This window comes from Panthera uncia (assembly GCF_023721935.1).
Source record: "Panthera uncia isolate 11264 chromosome B3 unlocalized genomic scaffold, Puncia_PCG_1.0 HiC_scaffold_1, whole genome shotgun sequence".
In the NCBI taxonomy this organism is placed as follows: domain Eukaryota; kingdom Metazoa; phylum Chordata; class Mammalia; order Carnivora; family Felidae; genus Panthera; species Panthera uncia.
Window position 1 is genome coordinate 76,536,939 of NW_026057582.1, and position 23,402 is coordinate 76,560,340.

General features: G+C 40.9%; 1 protein-coding gene across 1 annotated transcript in view; it reads right to left on the minus strand.

Moving 5' to 3' along the window:
* RYR3 (ryanodine receptor 3) overlaps window positions 1–23,402 on the minus strand; it is a 367,593-nt gene that overhangs the window by 319,828 nt on the left and 24,363 nt on the right. Inside the window, exon 3 of the mRNA XM_049611650.1 lies at window positions 5,784–5,891. Coding sequence (XP_049467607.1) covers window positions 5,784–5,891 — 108 coding nt within the window. The remainder of the gene's footprint in view (window positions 1–5,783; window positions 5,892–23,402) is intronic.

The window sequence follows — 23,402 nt, forward strand, 5'->3', positions numbered from 1 at the left end:
ATACTGCAAACAAGCATTTGGACTTTCTTTTAAAACCAAAGAGGTACTTTCTTGCCATCAACTAAGGTCTTGTAGATGGCATATTTTAACTGGATACCATGTTATCAAAAGGCCAGTTCAAAAATGAATTATGAGTTGTCTGCATACATTTTCATAACCATCAGCTTATCAGAGAAGCATTAAAATCCATTATATTAGCATAAAATCCTAAAATCATAGCATAACATGCGAGAGAATTGTAAGAAGAGGAGAAAAGGAGCAAGAATGGTGATATACGTTTCGTGACAATTTGGTCTGTGAAAAAACATATTCAAAACCTTAGTTTGAAGGCCTCTCATTATTATTTAATTTCTGAAAAGAGCATCTGGCTCCTTGAAGAAAGACATTGTATCAAAACTACAGACTACATCCCATATCCGTCCAAAAGAAAATTTATAGGAGATTCAAAAAAAAAAAGATTAAAATTATAGAGTCATCACTTTATGCTTTAGGGGTGCTGTCTTAGGCAGAGTTTCGAACATCCTTTGTTCACATGAAGGTAGAAAGAGAATGAGCACATGGATTCAAATCTACCTAAAATTATGGGATCCGGGTCTCAAAAGCAGTGGCTAACACAAACAGGCTAATATCTCCACAGCTCATCAGTGATGGGCTATATATAGTCACTAGGACACTCCAGATGAAGTGAGTGGCAACGCTTTTCCTTGGTGCAGGGCAACCTCCGTAGGCAGGGGACAGGTCTCTTGCATCCAGGTGGTGTCAAATAGTTAAGAGCTGGTGAAACCAAAGCCCAGAGGAGGTAGGAGATGTACCATAGTCAGACCTCCGGTTGGTTAGCAGAGCCAGGATGATGCCTAAACTTCCTGCCTCCCAGGTTCCTTCCCTAAACAGGCTGCCTCTAGGGAGCAAATCTGAATGAACTCTAATGCCGGACAGATTTGAAAGAGTAGTTTTGTTTTGTTTTTTTCAATATATGAAGTTTATTGTCAAATTGGTTTCCATACAACACCCAGTGCTCATCCCAAAAGGTGCCTTCCTCAATATCCATCACCCACCCTCCCCTCCCTCCCACCCCCCATCAACCCTCAGTTTGTTCTGTTTTTAAGAGTTCAAAGAGTAGTTTTGACATATAACCTCCCCCGGGCTTTTGCATGTAAGCGTTATTCTGCCCAGTAGAGGTAGTTATGTTTTTAAATACAAAAATATTATTTTTGTAGAAGGTATGGACAACCAGCTGTAAGGGAAAATAGAAAGGGAAGCATCCAAAATCAGAATGTTATTTTTTCTTCACTTCCAAAGAAAAAGCAGGGGCAAGCCAAGTAAAAATGTAATACCGTGGCATCCTGTTCTCACTAATGAGGCAGTAGACAGGGGTAACATTCCCAAGATGAAACAGACAGACAGGCACTGGCACTGGGGTGGGGGTGGGGGTGGGGCCAGAGTCCCAGGGTGGGCATCTCCCCAGGAGGTCCCTGGGGACCCTGAAGTAGTGGCTTTTACCAAATCGTGCAAAGGAAGGTCATACTTGAATACCTAATGGGGCTGTTTTGGTGTATCCTCGCTCCCCTGACTTTATGGCATATGAGGGCAGATCCTACGACTTACCGGATAATACACGCAGAAGTGACTGTAGTTTTTCTCCAAAGGAAAGCTTACGCACTATTGCAAAGGTGCAATTAATGCCTCCTGTTAGATTTGATTCATGAAATGATTTCTCTCTTTTAAAAAATGTAGTCTTTAAAGAAAGGTCAATGGGGATGAGGTTTAGTTAGAACTGGGTACATCGTTCCTCCGTCTTGTTCCCTCTCCATACATATACCAAAATACATTCTCATTCTGGCTCTTTTCTGACAAGTATGAAAGGAAGGCAACAATCTCAGACTGAGAGGCTAAATCTCGATGACGGGGTATCCCTTCCCTTCTATAACACAGAAATGGTGTGAACTCATGGCCCCAGGAATAAAGGGGTAAGGATCCTACTAGCCTTCTTCATTCTGGATGAGTTCAAGATTTCTAACTCTGGGCACAGCTTGAGTTCAAACTTTACTCAAGGGGCTCCTAACTCCTCTCATCAGCACCTGGACTGAAAACAGATGTGAAAACACATCTACCTGATTCTAAAGACTGACTTGTTCTCACTGCAAATTTCTGAGGGATGGTGGGACTGAGAGCTCAGAGGGAGATGGTAACATCTCTTTTAGTGCCATGTCCTGCTGAAAGTGGCTGGGTATTTCATATACTGTAGGTCCAATCAATCAATCAAAAATGTTAAAGCATTTTAATATTTGTATGCAGGGATTCTATCTCAAACTCCAGTCATTTAGTTGGCCACAGGGCCAACATGTGTCTCTTGGTAATTTTCTCCTGAATAAAATCAGATAGGATTTAATCACAGTCAAATTGACCCATAGATGAATTTAGCTAGGGTGGACTCTGGGGGCACCAAACATTCTCTGCCTCCAAATCCTCATCATTTATTCTCCTTTTCAACATAAAGCTGGGTCCCACATGCTACTTGCTATAGCTACAGACACTTCAATAACAAACTCTATTGTTAAACAAAGCTGGACACCTTTGTTTTCTTTATTAGCAAGGGGAATTGCTGCAGAATTATAAATCCTTGCAAAAAGACTTCTGTATGCTCATCATGTGAATAAACAACCAAAGTCATTTTTAAACATGTTCAGTTGCTGCACACCAGTGAACAGACACACCACACAAGGACCAATTTATGGCTAGAAGGAAAAATTACACTCTTCAAAGCATCCCATTTGGTGACAGTCATGATCATTAGTGAAAGTAATATCTATTTAAAAGCAGTAAATGCCTATTTCCAAACAGAATGGACTGGCATACAAAGGAAGCGTCATCCCACTCAAGCATCCCCAGGCTTCCCAGAGAATCATTATGGTCTGTCATGTTAACTCACTTCCTTTTTTTTTTCCCCTCTCCTCTTTTTCTTTTTTTTCCCCTGCTGAGTATCATCATCTAAAATCAAATTAAGTACTAATAGTAAATGTGCACAGAAATCACTTCAGGAAAGCAAAACAATCAGACTCAAGAGGTTATATAAAAATACTCTTTCTCATGGTAAAGATCAAGAGCCCAGATGGAATTGTGACAACATTCCAAGAGGGTTACAGGAGCTGAGCTGAAGCTGTTATCCAGGTGACTAATTAAAAGAACCACCAACAAATAATAACATCTTAATAATTTCAAGAGTACCATCTCCCATCTATCTGTACTCCAGCTCCCCTTTCAAGTCCCTTCCTTCCAGCTCTAAAATTGCTAGTCAAGGATGATGGTGAGGATAATAATAAATGTGTCAAGATGACAAAAAACTATTATAGTCTCTGTTTGGTAAAACAGCACAAAAAGGTGACATGACACACAGGAAATTTCAGAGTCTGACCCAACATGGGGATCAACGAATATTTAGTAATAAATACTGTGTATCATTTATTTTGGACTCAAGTTTTCAAAGAGAATGAATCACCCAGTAAGATTTAATGTACTGGTTTTTGAATATGGTAAATTAAAGACGGCCCCTGAAATATATAATTCTATTGAGTAAACTTCTCCTACAACATGGCTGGTCTTTAAGGTAGGTCTCATTTGTATGCTCCAAAACTAAGTAGTCACTGTTACCAAGAGTCTTCACATTCTCTTCGGAAAATGAATTGCTATGTATGCTTCTTTAAGACAGACCAAGTTAAGACTGTAACTTAGGTGCACGGCAATAAAGAAGAGGAAGGATTACAACCAGAACTTCTGAATGTACTTTGTCATGCTAAATGAAAGAGTCCTTTCAAATACACTTTTTACCAAATCTGGATAAAAGAATGCCCAAGAGATAATTCTCCAGTTAACATAGCATCTATCTTCCCAGTTTCTATCCTTGGGCCGTAAGTAGGCAGAGTCTAGTTGATCTTGGTTGAAACTCAAAGTGGTACTATTCCAAATCAACCAGCTCCTCCTCACCAAAGAGGTCTATAAATGACGAGTTGTTAGTTTTGGAAAAAGAATAAGGAATTAAAAATTGATTTGTTCCACTGAGCTGAAGGGCATATGTCTATGGAGGAAAGCATGGTTACTAAGGTCAATGAGAGGGGGAAGTAAACACAGACTTCAGTGAACATCCAAAGAACAAAAACTCACCTGTGTTAATGCTCTACAGTACAAAACAAAGCTATTCTCGGGTGGCTGACAAAAGCATCTTATTTTAAACCACAAGAGTGAAGAATCACAAACACTGGTGTTAAGGACCCTAAGAAACAAATTAAACATTCTAATTTTATAGGTGACAACACTATGGCTCCAAGAGATGATAAGACTTGTGTAAGATCACATTAAATGCTGGAAGATGACCCACATGTAAATACCGATTCCATTGAGTCTATGATCATCATCTCTTTTACCATAAAGGACACATTTCCTTATTATGTATGAGTTCATTTGAGTCAAGTGAGAATAAACTGTGCTAGGTACTACAAATTGTTCCTATCTACATGCAGTTTACTCCCCAGTACAGGATGCAGAAAATTGGACTTGCAGTTACAGTACAGAATAAGAACTATTTACTCCCTGTTGCTCAAGCAAGGGCACCCATCCCAGACTTCTGGGGTCAATAAAGGCTTCTCAATAGATCTAATATTCAAACTGGTTCCTTGAAGGCAAAGTAGAGATTTTACAGGGGCAGAGAAACAGGAGGAGGAAGCTGTTCTAACAGGAGGGGGTAGCAGACACACAGGATCAGAGGCAAAAGAGTGCTGCTATGTTAGAGGAAGTGAAAGGAATTCAATATGGCTGGAACACTGAGTGCCTGGGGGGAAGTGGTGAGGGACAGGGCAGGAAAAGTGAGCAGGGTGAACAAATCCAGAAAGTCTTTTTGTCTAGTTAAGGAATTTAGACTTTTTCTCAAGATAATGGGAAGACAAAGAGTTTTAAAACAGGGAAGTAAAATGATTAGATCTGCATTTTGGAAAGAACATTAGGATAGCTCAATGAAATAGAATGGCAGCACAGGGGTGCATGTGTGGTTAAGTATAAAAGAAATCAAAGCAGTTAGTAAGCTGTTGGTGTAGTCTGGAAGACAGGATAGTCATCTAGTGCAATATCTGAGGGGGATGGAAAGAGATATTTGTATTTGAGATATTCAGGCCACAGAATTAAAATACCCGATGATAAATAGATACAAATTGATGTGGGTCATTTGAGAAAGAATCAAAATTATTCTGAAGTCTGTGATCAAAGACCTTCTGACACGGGAGCTATGGAGTACAGTCCCTCAGTTTTATAGTCAGGGACCATTCTTCTAACAATAGAAAGTCAAGACAGCTCTATATTTTTTCATCATAAATGAAACTGTGGAGTCCCGGAAGGCAAAGACTGAATTCTACAGGATACTTCATTGGGGCAGTCATAAACCTCTGATGAGACTTTCCCAAGAAAAAAGAACTGCCCAACAAGCACCCTCCATCTCAACGCCCTTCTCACATTTTCTGGCGGATCATGGGTTAGGAAAGAGGAGTAGGTTCAATGTCCTATGGCCTGCGTATGCAGCGTAAATGGTGATATCTTCCATTTTCTGGTGGACGTTGGTTAATCCAAAGGAAGCAGGATTAGGGGTGGTCAATAAAAGAAATCAAACACAGAAAGATTTATGTGGATCAGCTCAAGGTCCTAAGGTTTTCCAGTTCAAAACTGGAGGAATGAAATGAAGTATGTACTTTTGGGCTACGGTGTGTCCCAATCCCCATTTAGGATGTAAATCAGGTACTCACCCCTTCGCCGCCATTTTCACCTGTATTGGCAAGCATTTCCTGCAGAGCTCTCACAGAGAGGGACTGTTCCAGCACAAAATTGCAGACGCAGAGATCTGGAGGAACATACTGTGGGAATAAAACCAGAATGAGGATACCTACTCATATCAGTAGGGGACCAATCACACAATAACATCTCAAGGGCAAAAAGCCTATGAATCAAAGTGACAGGTGGGTGGGTGGGTGGATGGATGAATAGGAATATAAAAGGTAGCCTTCTCTTATTCAAGTTAAGATGGGTTTCAAGCTGAATTCTAAAGGATGAGGAGAAGAAAATGTCTAAGTCTCAAGGAAACAGTGACCAAGATGTCAGGAGCAACTTCAGTGAGGCTGGTAGTACACATAGAAGAACACACATACAGCCTTGCTGAAGAAGGCAAAGTAAAGATATACTGATCTATACTGATGCCTGAGTAGGACCAAAGGAAGAGGGCCACTGAGATATCATTCACAATAATTTGTAAGAGGACAGTGGACACACCACAGTGTGGCTCTAGACAGTAGTGACACGATAGGTAATCTATTTACTTGTTAAGAAAACCTGGATACTGGGGTGCCTGGGTGCCTCAGCAGGTTGAGTGTCTGACTCTTGGTTTCATCTTGGGTCATGGTCCCACAGTTTGTGGGTTTTAGCCCTGCATCAGGCTGTGCACTGGCAGTGCAGAGCCTGCATGGGGTTCTCTCTCTCTCCACCCTTCCCTTGCTCTCTCTCTCTCTCTCTCTCAACATAAATAAAAGAAAAAGAAAAAAGAAAACCTGGATGCTGCACTATAAAAAGGGGCATTAGGGGGATTAAGAGCTATATAAATATAATTCTGAACAAGAAATGTCCAGAACTAAAAGAACTGATGGCCCCTACAACAATCATTCTAATTTATTACGTGCTCCAGTGATATTAATATTTGTACTTGTTCTGGAACATTTCTCAACAATAGTTAAAGACAGCCTTTGCTGCATACTGACTAGTAATAGCTAATGCTCACTGACTATTTTCTCTGTGCCGGGCCCTGTTTTAGGTGCTTTGAATATATTAGCCCATTTAATCCTTACAACCACCCTGTATGATAGGAATTATTCACATTCCAGTTTACAGCCAAGGAAACTAAGGAACAGAGAAGTTAGGTCACATGCCTAAGGTCATGGCTTCTATTTGGCAAAGTTGGATTCAAATCCAGGCAGTCTGTCCCCAAAGTCTATATACTTAACTCTACACGATTCTTGCCACTGATGGAAATATTAAAGACATTTTTCACCACTAGGATGTTTTCAATCAGCAAATATTTAAGTATTACATTTATATAAAACACAGTACAGGGTATTGAGAAGGATACAAAGACATTGCTCTGTAGGAGCTTACAATCCAGTTTCATGATATACCATCTTCCTTAGGAATATAGCTTATAATCACTTTGCATGCCAAGCCTTTGTTTCCTATGGGATACTGGAGAACACTGACACTAGGAGAGGAGAACAGGAATGAGGAATGAGGGCCAGAAGTCACCAACAGCTTATGTCTAACACTCAGACAGGTAGAGCTGTTTCCATGGAGCTCCAATTTAAAAGATCAAGCCAGCCTGCTACTAAAGCACAGATAACCTCTCTGACTTCAACATTTTCTTTTTTAAAATAATGAAATGGTAATCTCTAAGTTTCCTTTAATTGGAGGCATTTTGTATACTCTTCAGCCCTCTTCCCAAACTCAATGTCCTCAAATAAAATGATGTTCTACTTGGGCCTATTATCTCCCTTCATTAAAGTTTGCAGACCCCCAGGCCAAGAATGTGTAACCCTATCCCATTTTGAGGACTTCTCCACTAAGTACGTTTCTCCTCAGGGTCCCCATATTCTGAAATCTTAAAAACCTAGTCTTCCTAGAATTATGGTGTTACACAAAATTGCCCAATTCTTTTTATGAAAGTTATGATAGGAGAAACTACCAGGACACTACAGCTTTTATATATATATAATATATTCCTCGCTTTGTTTTCAAATATATATATATATATATATATATATATATATATATATATATTCCTCGCTTTGTTTTCAAAGTCTGTTCTTGCCGCAGGTAATTAACTCATCTGTATGGGACTTGAGCAAGCAAGCAACTGTTAATGCAGGGCTTTTTATGTTAATGCATAAAAAGTTAATGCATAACTTTTTATGAAAGTTATGATAGGAGAAACTACCAGGACACTACAGCTTTATTTATATATAATATATATATATTCCTCGCTTTGTTTTCAAAGTCTGTTCTTGCCGCAGGTAATTAACTCATCTGTATGGGACTTGAGCAAGCAAGCAACTGTTAATGCAGGGCAGAGCGTCATGTCCACAAAGGGCTTCCGGAGCACAGAGAGCAACATTTTAAGCAGCATACAGTATGATAAAGCATTTCCCTAAAGGCCTTACACCATAAACATATCGCTCAGCTCAGTTTCCCCAAATATGGTGCCATCGCAGAGTATTTTACAGAGATTTTTTTTTTTTTCCACCACTTTGTCTACCCGGATCTCAAGTCACCAGAATAGGAAGCAAAAGGACCGGAGTTTAAGTGTTTATTCCTCTTCACTAAAGCATGTGGTTTGGAGATTTTCTATTTAGGAAGGTCTGCAGTTACGGTTGGTACTTTAAAGGGCACTTTTTGGCTAATTCAACATTCACTCTCACTTTTACAACCACCATATCTAGCCCACTCTCCTTTGACAAAAACTTTCACAGTCCTCAGAGCTAGAGATCCCACCCTGACAGGAGACCAGGGGATTCGAAGTCCCCCTTCTTTCTCTCCTGCATCCGGTCCACAGGAGCACTCCCCCAGCACTGCCATCATCTATTCTGATGGAGGACCACCAATAATACGGAGACTAGACATGCCAATTATGATTTTCTTTTCCTTCCAGATATTAAAAGCCCTAAGGTGGTCATGACTTAACTGCTGGTACAGATGGGCACACTGAAATGCGACAGAGAGGGCACAGGGAGAAAGCACCTCAAATGAGAGCACTGTACCTGCACTGGCTTACACAGTTTCCTTACAGTTCAGTGTCTCTACCACTCAAGTGTGGCCCCTTCCTGGAGCCTACGCTTGGGGATAAGTTCACCCTGGTCTAACAGCACACAGAGCAACACGTGGGCAGTGGCAAGGGAGAAGACGGGGCAACAGGAGTATCTGGAGGAAAACAAAATGCAAGTAGTAACTTGTAACATAAACAGAGTCCAGAGCACAGAACCATCTGACCTGCTACCTCAGCTGCCATCCTTAATTAAACTCCACACAGGCCTCAGGTCCCACCTCCACGTTCTTTAAGAATGAGCAAAGGCCACTCGTCCATCAAAGCTAATTTGTTTGCAGTGAGCAAGTCTCCTAGGAGGTCAGCTCATTGTCTCTGTGCTCTGGAGCCTGTGCCTCAGTCACTCTGCCTGGCAGGCATGCGGCATGTGTTTACAGATTCTCAGCACGGACAGAAGGGCTCTGTTGACATCTGTTCTGAAATAGCTCTTCATCTCTCTTCCCAGCCCTGTCCTTTGCCTGGAGACGCACTCCATTCTCAAATGTCCTACAGAAAACCTTGAGATTCCAGGGCTCAGAGAAAGCCAGGAACTAGGTATTAATTTAGCTCTGCTATGGAAAGTCAAAGAAGGGAAGGCCTACGGACTTCCCATTTTCCATAAATCTATGTAACATCTTCCTCACTGCACTCAACATGTTTTTTTCTGGGGCTCACTAAAACCAAGATGGTGGCAATCTGATAAGCTCATTGTTAAGTTCACATAGCATTTTTCTACCTAGCACCTCACAACATGCTCTCAGCACCGTGCTAGCTTGTTCTAGCCAAGCTCTGGGGGATATGAAGAAGGGAGTCAGTTACAAGGAGGGCTGTCACCCCTCTACTACACTGTTAACCACACTCTGTTCCGGTTACAGGATTCTTTATGCAGTACGGTCTATTTCACTAGATTGTGGGAATCTTGAAAAATCTGTGTCTTTTTCTATTTTTGGTATCCCCAGTACAAAAAAGAGCAAGTACTCAACTTCAGTCTTCTTGAATTGAGTGTGTCCTAGAAGACTACCTGAGAGTATGTGGCTCATGGTGGCTGTGGGTTCATACAAACTGTACTGAGCACTCACCTGCCTGGCTGGACCCTTTCCCCAACTGTTTCATTATCTCGGCTCTTGTTCAACTTCTCTGTTTATCCAGTTCTCACACGGTCGTGCCTTAATGATACCCCCTAGAAATGTTATCAATAGCTCTGAATTAAAATACAGGTCCTATTAGTTAATAGTGAATACTCTAGCATAGGAATGCCTGAGGTCCTGTAACTGTTCAACTGCTTATTGGTTTAATGAGGATAAGCAGGTACCTTAGTTTCTCTGTGCCTCAGTTTCCTTATCTATAAAATAGAGACATTATAGTAACCACTTCTCAGAATGACACTTTTTGTTTAAAGAACTTCAAATAGGGTCTGCTACATAGAAATAATAAATGTCAGGGGTGCCTGGGTGGCTCAGTCAGTGAAGTGTCCAACTCTTGATCTCAGCTCAGGTCATGATCTCACAGTTCGTGGGTTCAAGCCCTGTGTCAGGCTCTGCACTGACACCATGAAGCCTTCCTGGGATTCTCTTTCCCTCTCTTGGCCCAGCCCCTGCTGTCTTCCTTGCACTTGCTCAAAATAAACTTAAATAATGTCAGATAATATCCATCACAGAGCAGTGAAATCAAAACATCAATAACTCACTTAAATGTTCATTTATACATCTAGTGTAGTTGAAGTTCTTATTTTGTTTAAGGATAAGGCAAATTCCCCACCCTTCAAGGTTGTGTGGTCAAGGGGGGTATCAGGGAAGCCAATGGACAATTTCCAAAGTAGGTTTTGATAGGCCCAGGGTGAGTAAGAAAACAAGTGAGGAAGCATACAGAAATTAACGTGACTGAGGTGGAAAGATGGGAAGGAGTGGGGGAAGGGGAAGGAGAGGGAAGGAAACAAAGGGAGGTGAGAAGTAAGGCTGAGGAAGAAGTAAGCATTAGACCAAGAGGATACTGAGTTCTCTTGTCAAGGAGTTTGGACTTTATCTTCAGAGCAACAGAACACCATTAAAGGAAGTTATGCTGAAGGTCATCTAACCAAACTTTCAGCTTTGAAAGACCATTGTGGATCTAGTCTGAAGGAGGCTAGACCAAGGCAGAGAAACTAATTACGAGGTTGTTGCCATAAACTGGTTATGAGGTGAGAATAGCACAACCTACAGTAATCACACCGGAGATGGAAATAAGAGAATGAATTTGGAAAATCTTGAGAAAGTAGGAGAGATAAGACCTGATGATCAGTTGGATATAGGAGATGAAAAAGGCGAAGACAACAGGTGTTTCTAGGATGAGAAAGAGTGTAAAAAGGGTAGGAATCAGCAAGAATAAGCCACACCAAGTATCCTAAGAACCACAGAGACCGTAGTTACACTTGGCAAATTGTCCACTGGACTCTCCCTTTTGGGCCAACAGAATGATGATGGGAGAGTGACTGCGTATGGGTATGCCCACAGACGTCAGCAGAGTAAGGCTCATCTGGGAAAAGAGTGGGAATATGCGAAAGTAACATATATTCTCCATAGGAGAATTCATCGAGACCCAGCCACCACAGTCAGCTCAATTAACCTCACTTTCCTTTCCCATGTCCATTTAAGCCATCAGCCGGTATTAGGAGAGCATAACAACATTCAGTACTGCACTAGCTGCTGTGGGGAACAAAAGACAAAAGGCAGTGTTTCTGTCCTTTAAGGAGTTTTTAACCTATTTGAAGAGACATCTACTGTACATGAAACTTTATAAAACAATGCAAAAGAGAATATTCAATGCTAAACTGAGGGGTATGAGTGATACTTCCTGCAACACACACAGCCTTCTTAGCAATGTTGTGATTAGGAAAGCCCAGCCCAGACTGGAGGTTGGCCTCAAGAAAGTTTTTGTGCACAAGAAGTTCCTGGCACATAAAAAGAAACACAAATTTTTGTTTAACAACGCACAAGATGCGAGAGTTATTTTTTCCATTTTCTTGTGTGTATTCCTCTCTTCTGTTTATAGAACATTATGTTTTTTTAAATTTTTAAAAATCTTTTTATTTATTTTTGAGAGAGAGAGAGAGAGAGAGAGAGAGAGCGAGCGCCAGCGGGGTAAGAACAGAGAGAGAGAGACACAGAATCTGAAGCAGGCTCTAGGTTCTGAGGTGTCAGCACAAAGCCCGACAAGGAGCTCGAACTGTGAGGTCATGACCTGAGCTGAAGTCGGATGCTTAACTGACTGAGCCACCCAGGTGCCCTCCTCCCTTCTGTTTACAATTCCATTAATGAAAGCAGCATTTTTAAGTTATGAGCTTCATAGAACCTCTGTCTTTACTTTGCTTTTTTCACCCAACTCCTTAAAGGAAAAGGTCAAGCACTTGCAAGTATCATGAGTCAGTACAGGGAGGGCACAGAGAAAAGAGAAAGAATAACTTCTGTTTACTAGTTTTTCTACATATACCTCCCACTCCAGTCCCAGGACTGAGCAGTTAGATGCATGAGCTTGAGGCTGTATTATACTTATGTGCTGATGAGTTTATATGGACTCAGCCCCACTGCAATGGATAGGCCATTACTAATTCCAGTTATCTGGAGGAGAAGTAAGGACTGTAAAAACAGAGGCCAAAACTAAGTAGTCAGAGCTGAAGTAGCTGAGCGAAGTGCATCTCACATTCTTTGATCCACATTATGAAGAAATCAGCATAGCCAGTGGGAAGTTCTTGGGCAGATGGTACAGAAGCATCCAACCAACGATAGGTCTTAAGGTAGGAAGTAAGGGACCCAGACAGTTCATTCTTTCCTCTGGGATTCCATGTAAATGGGGCCCAAAGAGTGAGTATATTAATTGCATAAGAATCTGAAACTTTAAGCTAGAATGTTGGAATGTATTTGACCTTCCATTTTAATTTTTCTTCTGTTATTCCTTAGTGTTTAACAATTTTTTTGAAGCTCTGGCCTGTTTTGGCTTGATTACATAAATTGAGCAAAGAATTTTGGTCTACAAATGAGCCAAAATATTAAAGCAAGGTGCCTCAGTATGGTCAATGGGACAGTAATAGGGGCAATAAAACAGGAGAACCACAAGACAGAAGCAAAGCTGGGGGCAAAGCAGAGGGTCCTTGATAAGCCAGCTCTCACCAATAGGACATTTATATTCAGAAGACTTGAAACTTCTGAATTTTATTAATGAGGATGGTATCTCAATTATTACCTTCATGCTCTACTCATGCTGCTTGAGGTAGCCTAGTCTAAGAATAAATATGGCTCGTGGTTATTCTCATAGCTGTAGATATAAAAGTGTGAATACAAAGGAAGTCTATTTCTTTAGTCGCACTATGTCTGCTAGAAATAGGCAGAGGTAGAGCCAGTCCCCAGTGGCCTGGTGTCTATTGTGTTTGTTCCATTTCACTGCACCACCTCAAAAAAAGACTAATAACCATCACCCTATGATGGCTTGATATAGTCCTAACTCAAAGACCATCAATGAGAAGGCATCCCTAGCCTCCTGGCATAGAAAATTAATCTCTCCTCTAGAAGATGTTCCAGTTGGGTGCAGAGTGGCATTGGATAAGACCAATTCTCCATGGGATAGCATCAAGATAGCCAGAGATGGCATGCGTAAGCTTGAATTTCAGGAGTTTTAAGCACTACACAGACATGATCTCATCCACCTACAGCAGACATGAGCTCATTTGTGGACTTCCTCTCTACTATTGATAACACATAATTATTTGTATTGTGTTTATGCTTCAAAGACAGAACTAGCCACCAACCAAACTAACACCCACATCTTGTCCCAAACAGGTTTAAGTATTTACACAGGTAAGTGCTTTTTAAACCTATCTTTGCCACCTCTGCTAAGTTTTTGATAGATTATAATGAAAGAAGTTATACAGTGAATGTTTAAATCTGAAGATGTTGCCTAGTATCTGGATTTCTATGAAAATGGAAGATGGTTTTTACAATTATTTTAGAGGCAACTCAACTGCAATACAAAGGAATTAGGTAAAACTTACATGGGTAAGTGGAGAAACAAAAATAGAACCCGTATATATATTTTAACTATATCTACTTACTCATCTATATAATTTTACCAGAAATTGTGAATTCTTTATATATATATTCTCTCACTTAACTCTAACTTCAACCCTTAGGGAAAAGATTATAGCCAATTTACAGATAAGAAAACAGACTCAGAAAGGCTAAAACACTTCCTCACAATCACACCCTGGAAATGGCTTTTCAATTACCAATTTCAAACTCAACTCTTTCTGACTGATCCTTTGCCCCTTCTCCTGTAAAGAGAAGATGCCATCCCTATGCCAATCTTGCAGAATTTTCCTATGCTTCCTCCTCTCAACTCTTATACTTTAATAAGAAGTTAAGGGCTTCATATTAGATTCTTGACTCTCTCAGAAAGAATTCTCTATTTTAGAACGGCCACTGGGAATACAAAGGCTATGACTACAGTTAGGGAGACAATCAGGGCTCAAGAGCTTTGTAAAACTGAGATTTCTGGCAAGAAAGACCATACATAGTTCCACAATCTCAGACTGACTGACCATGTAAGTGCTGTCTTCCAAAAGGCAATTCAATTCTGGCCACGAGGGGGCCGGTTTCCACCAAGGATATGTATGTGAAGATTATAAAAACATGTACATATGCAGATTGTAGATATTTTGAGGGAACAGACTTTGCCTGTCTGTGTTAAGAACTGTTCTCATGAAACAAGGTTAAAAATGTGTACAAACTTAATTTTTTCTTTTCTTTTGTTTTAATGTTTATTTTTTTTCAATATATGAAGTTTATTGTCAAATTGGTTTCCATACAACACCCAGTGCTCATCCCAAAAGGTGCCCTCCTCAATACCCATCACCCTCCCCACCCCCCCCACCCCCCATCAACCCTCAGTTTGTTCTCAGTTTTTAAGAGTCTCTTATGCTTTGGCTCTCTTCCACTCTAACCTCTTTTTTTTTCCCTTCCCCTCCCCCACCCCCATGGGTTTCTGTTAGGTTTCTCAGGATCCACATAAGAGTGAAACCATATGGTATCTGTCTTTCTCTGTATGGCTTATTTCACTTACCATCACACTCTCCAGTTCCATCCATGTTGCTACAAAGGGCCATATTTCATTCTTTCTCATTGCCACGTAGTATTCCATTGTGTATATAAACCACAATTTCTTTATCCATTCATCAGTTGATGGACATTTAGGCTCTTTCCACAATTTGGCTATTGTTGAGAGTGCTGCTATAAACATTGGGATACAAGTGCCCCTATGTATCAGTACTCCTGTATCCCTTGGGTAAATTCCTAGCAGTGCTACTGCTAGGTCATAGGGTAGGTCTATGTTGGTGGGAATGCAAATTGGTGCAGCCACTCTGGAAAACAGTGTGGAGGTTCCTCAAAAAAAAATTAATGTTTATTTTTGAGAAAGAGAGGGAGAGAGACAAAGTGTGAGTTGGGGAGGGGCAGAGAGAGAGGGAGACACAGAATCTGAAGCAGGCTCCAGGCTCTAAGCTGTCAGCACAGAGCCCAATGTGGGGCTTGAACTCACAAACCATGAGATCATGACCTGAGCTGAAGTCGGAAGCTTAACTGATTGAGCTACCCAGGCACCCCAAAACTTAATTCCTTCTATTTTAATACTTTGCTATGATAAAAGAATAGAAGGTCTTTCTGAATATAGACACAGACTATTTAAATCAGATAAGTTCCAATTTTTGCTTATATTTTTGCCAACAAAAGCCATTATATGTAAGTGGTAAGGTACACACATTGTTTTGAAAGTTTTAAGTAATCTCTACACCCACCACAGGGCTCGGAATCACAACCCCGAGATCAAGAATCACACCCTCTTGTGACTGAACCAGCCAGGTGTCCCTGAAAAAATTGAATAATACAATTGGAAAAAATTCTTTTTGGGAAGTGGAGGAAGAGGTCATTATCTTTGAAAAGAAGTCAAGAAGCTCCCTTCTGACTGATGCCTGAGGAGTCAACTATAAGAATGTGACACTCTCAGAATCCACCTGTTTCTAGATGCATCTTTTTTTTAATGTTTGTTTATTTTGAGAGAGGTTCGGGAGGAGCAGAGAGAGGGAAACAGAAAATCCCAAGCAGGCTCTGCACTGTCAGAGCAGAGCTCCACATGGGGCTCCAACTCCCCAAGTTGTAAGATCATGACCTGAGCCAAAATCAAGAGTTGGACACTAAATCGACTGAGCCACCCAGGTGCCCCTAGGTGCATCTTCATTGCAGAGATGAGGGAGTTGCCCTGGAAGAACTGAAAGCCATGGAAAATCACTGCTGCAGCAGAAGGAGACTTACTAAGCAGAAACACCCACAGCCATGGGTGAGCAATGGCAGTGTGTGATGCTGTGCTGGCCTAAGGTTTACTCCAAGACAAGAGCATGAAAAAGCATGGAATAAGTTGATAATGTGCAAGGAAAAGGGAGAAGTTTATCAAGTTATAAAAAGGTGTTGATACTTGGGGCGCCTGGGTGGCTCAGTCGGTTAAGCGGCCGACTTCGGCTCAGGTCATGATCTTGCGGTCCGTGAGTTGTAGCCCCGCGTCGGGCTCTGTGCTGACAGCTCAGAGCCTGGAGCCTGTTTCAGATTCTGTGTCTCCCTCTCTCTGACCCTCCCCCGTTCATGCTCTGTCTCTGTCTCAAAAATAAATAAACGTTAAAAAAAAAATTAAAAAAAAAAAAGGTGTTGATACTTAAAAAAAAAAATAAAACAAAAACCTTCCGCTGGCGATCTAAATATTTACTTAAGAAGACCACTTGTTGAGGCGCCTGGGTGGCTCGGTCGGTTAAGCGCTCGACTTCGGCTCAGGTCATGATCTCACAGTTCGTGGGTTCGAGCCCCATGTCGGGCTCTGTGCTGACAGCTCAGAGCCTGGAGCCTGCTTCAGATTGTGTCTCCCTCTCTCTCCGCTCCTCCTTCACTCACACTCTGTCTGTCTCTCTGTCTCTCTCTCTCTCAAAAATAAACAAACATTAAAAAAAAAAAAAAAAGAACACGTATTGAAATGACTTCTATGCCAAGGAGATGCCACTGCCACCTAGAAGCAGGACATCTAAATTGCAGGACAAATATCCTTTGACAAAAATCTCGCTGAGAATGCCAATCCAAACTGTGGAAGAACTAAAAACACCCACAACCACTGTTTCTATGCCCCATCTGTGAAGAATCCAGATATTGGCTGTTTAACTGACACTGACCAGCAGACACAACACAGTCTAGCCTCTCTTAGGGAGAATGTTTAGTGAAAGCAACAGCTTCAACATCAACTATCCTTTTGATAATACTCAGAGATTTCTCTTAAGAGCTAACACAAATAAGCCTGTTCTGGAAGAATTTATGCAGAAATATGGTGGGCCCAAGAATCTCCCGGGTAAGAGTGCTAACATTTCAGATTCCTGGGACCCTTCTCCAGATGGGTACTTTAAAAGAATATTCCAGGTGACTTTGAAGCAGGAGGTCTCTGACCCCAGTTTGAGAGACACTTCAGAGCAACAGGGCCAAAGAAGTAAATTCGGGTCCCTAGAAAGTAGCTGATTCTCATTCTAAATGCTTCCATAAAGAATTCAGTTCATCAAAACATCAAATTTTCTTTCAAATGCATAACCCGGTAATTTGAAATCCACATGACTGTTGTTTTTATAATCTTGCCTGATATGGCCCCAACCAAAAGTAACATCTAGGTGTCCAGGACACCTATCTTCTGCCAAGAATCAGTTGTTTCTGGCACAGTTAGGAAGAATGTTACCAAGGGCTTCGCAAAAATTAGTGCTGTGAAGCTGGTGTTCTTTAAAATAAGGAAGAAGGGGCAGCCAAAGAACCAGAGACAAAACGCTGGGCAGCTGGCTTATAAAAACTGCCTGCTGGGAAAGAGCATAGCTGACAGGCTGGATGGCTGGTTTGGTTCTTGATTGAGCCAAGTTTTTCCCCCTGGCCGGCATGGTCAGCATGTTAGGAAAGGTGCCAAAAGGTGGAGACTTGGAATACTTGCATCTGGGGGGAAAAAACAAGCTGTGGAGAGGAACAGCAAAACATACCTACTGTTTATGGACAGAGATAACCAAAAAAACAACTCTTTATATGGTCCTTAAAAAAGACGGCCATAAATAAAACTCTTCCTTAATGAGTGGGACAGGTAATACAACAAGGTCTGTGGATAAATAAAGAGACTCTAAAATCTCTAGTTTTCAGCAGGAGCCTACCAAGAGAAACACACTGTTATTCTCAAGAGCTTGTGTATCAGAAAGATAGTAGAGATCAGCAAAGAGGACAGGTAGCCTGTCAGCAAGGAGATGAACTCTGTGCACGTCCCATGTTCCATGAAGAAGTTAGGGGCACACACATCAGCTAGAAGAGGAGCACAGGGTATAGGATGATGGAGTTAGAATGAGATATGATGGGCAGAAACACCAAAGGATAAGGTAAAAAGCCGAGGGGGCGGGCTGGTAGGAAAGCCTAGTCTCAAGCTTGATTTACTTTAGTGTTGGTGGAAGGAACATGGACCAGCACCGTATCAACCATGCATTCCTCTGTATTTCACTTGCTCCTTCCTCCCTTTTGCACGATGACATGGTTGCTAAAGAGTTTAGAAATCATGATGAGGCTGCTCTTTATTACCAAAGCAGTGGTATTCAACAGCTGCAGAACAGAATTTGTGTCTCTTGGCCTTTTCATTACATAAGAGGAAGGGGACAGTTGAGAAAAGCATTATGAGGAACCCACGGGAGTAGAGAAAATGCCAAGCTGGACCTGAAGGCTGACAGAGAGAACAGAGACACTGGGTGCTCGAAGCGCAGTTCCCTAAGGTGCATCAGCTCCATGAGGCTCATAGACTCAGGATCTCAAGTGGGCACAGAGCTCATGGATGAGGGGCAAGGACAACAGCTTGGCTTTCAAATGGCTTGCCTTTTTTTTTTTCCTAATGCCGCCTTCCCACTCTCAAATTGAATCCAAATTCCAATGTGGAAACGCAGCTTTTAGTTTTACCCATGACACGAAGTTTTTGCTTTGGTAGAAATAAGCATATCACTATAAACTAAGTTCTGAATTAAAAAAAAATTTGGCAGCAGTATATGGACAGATGTTCGTAACATTTGCAGTTATAAAAAGCGTTTGTGATGATAAGTAACAGTGGTAAATATTCTTTGCCAATATGGAAAAAGTACTTTTATCCCCTTATAGAGACCAAGACCCCAACCATTCTAACTGCCTCATAGCATCTGAGCTAAACTACTACTATTAAATGCTCACATTGACAAAGATTAGCACTACATGCAAGGATTAGTACCACATACCCTCACTTCCAAGGGGACATGTAGTACTCAGATATTTTATTTATTTTTTTATTAAAAACTCTTTTTAATGTTTATTTATTTTTGAGACAGACAGCATGACCAGGGCAGGGGCAGAGAAAGTGAAAGACACAGAATCCAAAGCAGGCTCTAAGCTCCAAGCTGTCAGTACAGAGCCGGATGTGGGGCTCAAACTCACAAACCATGAGATCATGAACTGAGCTGAAGTCAGATGCTTAAATGACTGAGCCACCCAGGCGCCCCATCACAGGTATTTTAAAACATGTACATACAGCAGGGAGTCAGCACTGTTAGTGGCTGCGTAAGTTAAAAACATTCACAGGGCACTGAGTGGCTCAGTCATTTGAGCGTCCAGCTCTCATTCTCGGCTCAAGTCATGATCTTATGGTTCATGAGATCGAGTCTCCCTTCAGGCTCTGTGCTGACACACAGAGCCTGCTTGGAAATCTCTCTCTCTCTCTCTGTCCCTCCCCCACTCTCGATCAAAATAAATAAATAAACAAGAAACACATTCACTTAATAATAAGCACTGCTTTAAAAAAAACAATAAAAAATAAACTACTGGAACTGTACCAAAAGAAAAAGCTCTTGCACAGCAAAGGAAACAAACAATAAAATTAAAAGGCAACCTACTGATTGGGAGAAGATATTTTCAAATAGTATATCCAAATAAGGGGCTAATACACAAAATATATAAGAAGAATATACAATTCAACACTAAAAAATATAATCTGATTAAAAAATGGGCAGAAAACATGAATAGAAAATTTTCCAAAGATGACATACAAATGGCAAGATACATGAAAAGATGCTCAGCATCACTAATCATCAGGGAAATACAAACCAAAACCACAATGAGCGATCACCTTCCACCTCTCAGAATAGCTAGAATCAAAAAGATAAAAAGTAAATGTTGGCAAGGATTTGGAGAACAAGGAACCCTTGTGCACTCTTGGTTGCAATGTAAATTGGTGCAGCTACTGTGGAAAATCATATGAGGGCTCCTCAAAAAAATTTAAAACAGAACTACTATATGACCCAGCAATTCCACTACTGGGTATTTACCCAAAGAAAACAAACAAACAAACAAACAAAAACTAATCCAAAATGATACGTGTACCCCTATGTTTATTGTAGCATTATTTACAACAGTCAAGATACAGAAGCAGCCTAAGTGTCCAATGACAGATGATGGATAAAGAATATGTGATGCAGACACACACACACACACACACACACACACACACACACACACACAACTATTACTCAGCCATAAAAAGGAATGAGATCGTGCCATTTGCGACAATATGGATGGACCTAGAGGGTATCATGATATTATGTCTTATTGTGAAATAAGACAAAGAAAGACAAAAACCATATGATTTCACTTATATGTCAAATCTAAAAACAAACAAGACATACTGTAAATACAGAGAACGGATAGTTGCCAAAGGGGGGGGGGGTGGGCAGTGGAGAGATGGACAAAATGGCAGATGCAGCCTTCCAGTTATGGAGTAAGTCACAGGTATATAAATAATAAAACTAAGCACTACTTCACTAGAGAGGTAGTAGAGAGGCCTATTACCTCCTTGGGTTAGGTCTTCTTCGATAATGTCCTTCCTACCAGGAAGCATGAGTTGGACAATCACAAAATGCTACTGATCTGTGAAGATCTATTGGATCTCATTCTCTCCAAAGGTTCCCTCACTGAAGTCACTAATCCCTTTCACTCAGGGCATGAACCAGCTCTGATCAACACAAAGAAACCATTAAGAGACTTGGTCTCTTTCTACCCGAGCCCAACCCATCACTCAGCACCTAGTAAAGCTGGCCAGGAAATACTATGTCCACAACTGCCTCTGCTCAACCATTCAAGGTCACGTGACTGCGCCATCACTTGAGTTCCCTTCCTCTCAGCTCTGCCCAGTAACTAACCCAGGTTACTAAGATTCATCATCAACGATGAGGATGGGGAATAGGTGTTCCAGGGAAGATTATGGCCTTTCCTTTCCCCTTCCCTACTAGATAATCAGGAGTTACCTCCATTACATAATGGTTGAGTTAACTTGGCTCCACTAGAGACAATGAACACATTGATAGAAACTGACGGAGCAATGACACACCTCAGAAAGCAAAGTCTTGGCTCACAGTGACCTAAGCAAGGCCTGTCAAGACCCTATAAAGATAAATGCTTCAAATTATCCAGTTGCTCTCCAGGGGCATTTGTCCTTATGTTCTCCATGAGTAAGATGGAGATGAAAGTCATGTTTGGCGTCCTATTAAACTTGTACACTTTGGGAAAGAAGTAAGTTCATTCATTACTATAGCAACTGGGAACTTTCCATAGCAGGCTGTAGGGAAGTTTGAATGTGATGCCAATGAAACCAAGGGCATGGATTTGCTTCATTTTGTGATGACATCTACACACTAAGCTGGCTAGCTACTTTACCATCATTTAGTTAAACGTTGATGACTGCAACTGGCACTATTTCTGAAAGTGTAGTCTGAGGACTACTTGCCTAAGAATCATACAGAAGTTAAGAAAAATAAAAGCAGAATTTCTGGCCCTACCCAAGACAAGGATGGGGATGGAAGACTATGCTCATTTAAGTTTGAGAAGCATTGCCCTTCTGGGTGAGGTCTGTGCCAAACCCCCTGAATGCTGGCCAGGGTTATCATCTTTGAAGATAAAACATTCTTGACATAACTCACTTGGGAAGCCAGGTAGTGAGCAAAACCACAGCGCTTAGTTTTCAACTTACACAGTGATCAGAGGAGGCTGCAGAAACCTTCTCATGCACATCAAAAAGTTCTCATCTTTCTTGGCTTATTTGTCACCAAAATTCATCTTTAGCTGTTTACTAGAGGTTTTCTTGAATGATAGATAACACTAAGGCTTCTTTGTTGACTCAGTTTCAGAGCTTTCATTAATTTCTAAAAACCCTCCCCATGTTTAGGTAAAAGGAGTTAAATGGTTTGGACCCAGATTGCATCCAAATTTCTGTCTCCAGTGACCGCTCCTGGGATGAAAGAGGTGGGCTAGAGATTATTCCCCAATCTTCGCTCTGAGGCAGGAGTAAACCTGATCAACCACAAAGAGATGACAATTTCTTCTGCTGTGAAGTAGAAATATTTTAGGATATAGACTGAAGTGCTCAAGTAGGGCTTGGGGCAAAAATCCTTGATGAAAGTGCTTCAATAAGAAATGGATCATTAGGTCAAAGAGTTTTTGTCAACCACTCCATAGCTAAAAAAAACCAACCAAACAAACAAATAAACAAACAAAAAACCCCAACTGTTTGAGAGAGGCTTACAAACAGCTTTATTACACCAGCTGTTTGCATCTTCTAAAGATTTTGGATAAAGCTCAGTTGAGTTTAAGTGAAAAGGAAAGAAAATTATTTGAAAACATCCTAACAGAGAAAGCCGCTAAATCCTGGAATGGCTGCATTAGGGACACTTTGTACTCCTTCCCTGAAAAAAACGTGGAAGAACAAAAATACGCTCACTCTCCAGTGTGTTTTAATTATTTAAAGTCACCTATTTGTTGCATGTCAGGAAATGAATAACCAACAAAATGTTGTTTGCAAAGGATTCATACAATTTTTTCCATTCCTCTTGTTTGTTCAGGGTCACTGTTAAAAATTTAGAATGAAGCTTTAAAGAATAAACTTGTTGCACAAATTGTTGAAAAGGAGAAGATGTCAACTTAAATGCCTGGAAATCTTAACTTCTAAAACAAATTTAAACATTTCCTTTACAAACCTCTCCTCATAGGATGGTCAAAAATCAGACCTGAGAGGTTATCTTGTTTAACATCTTACAGCACGCTGGAGAGAGAACAAAACCACTTCTCTCAAATCTCCATCCAGTGTTCTTTAGAAATGGTTCAGTCTGTGAACTATCAAGATGTCCATAACTTCAAAAGATTACACAAAAGGTCATAATCATGACTTAAGTTTTATCCTCAAGTTTTACAATACCCATGGGAAATAAAAATGATACATAGACACGGCTTGGGTTCTTAAGATTCAAGTTCTAACACAAATGCAATGCATCATGTTTCTTCCATATAAAAGCAATGAATGAAAAAGAGATACTAATTATATCACAAAGACTTGCTTTTTCCCCCCCTGTGATTATAGCAAGTTCAGGAGTTGATGCAGGAAGAAAAATACTGCTAATCGA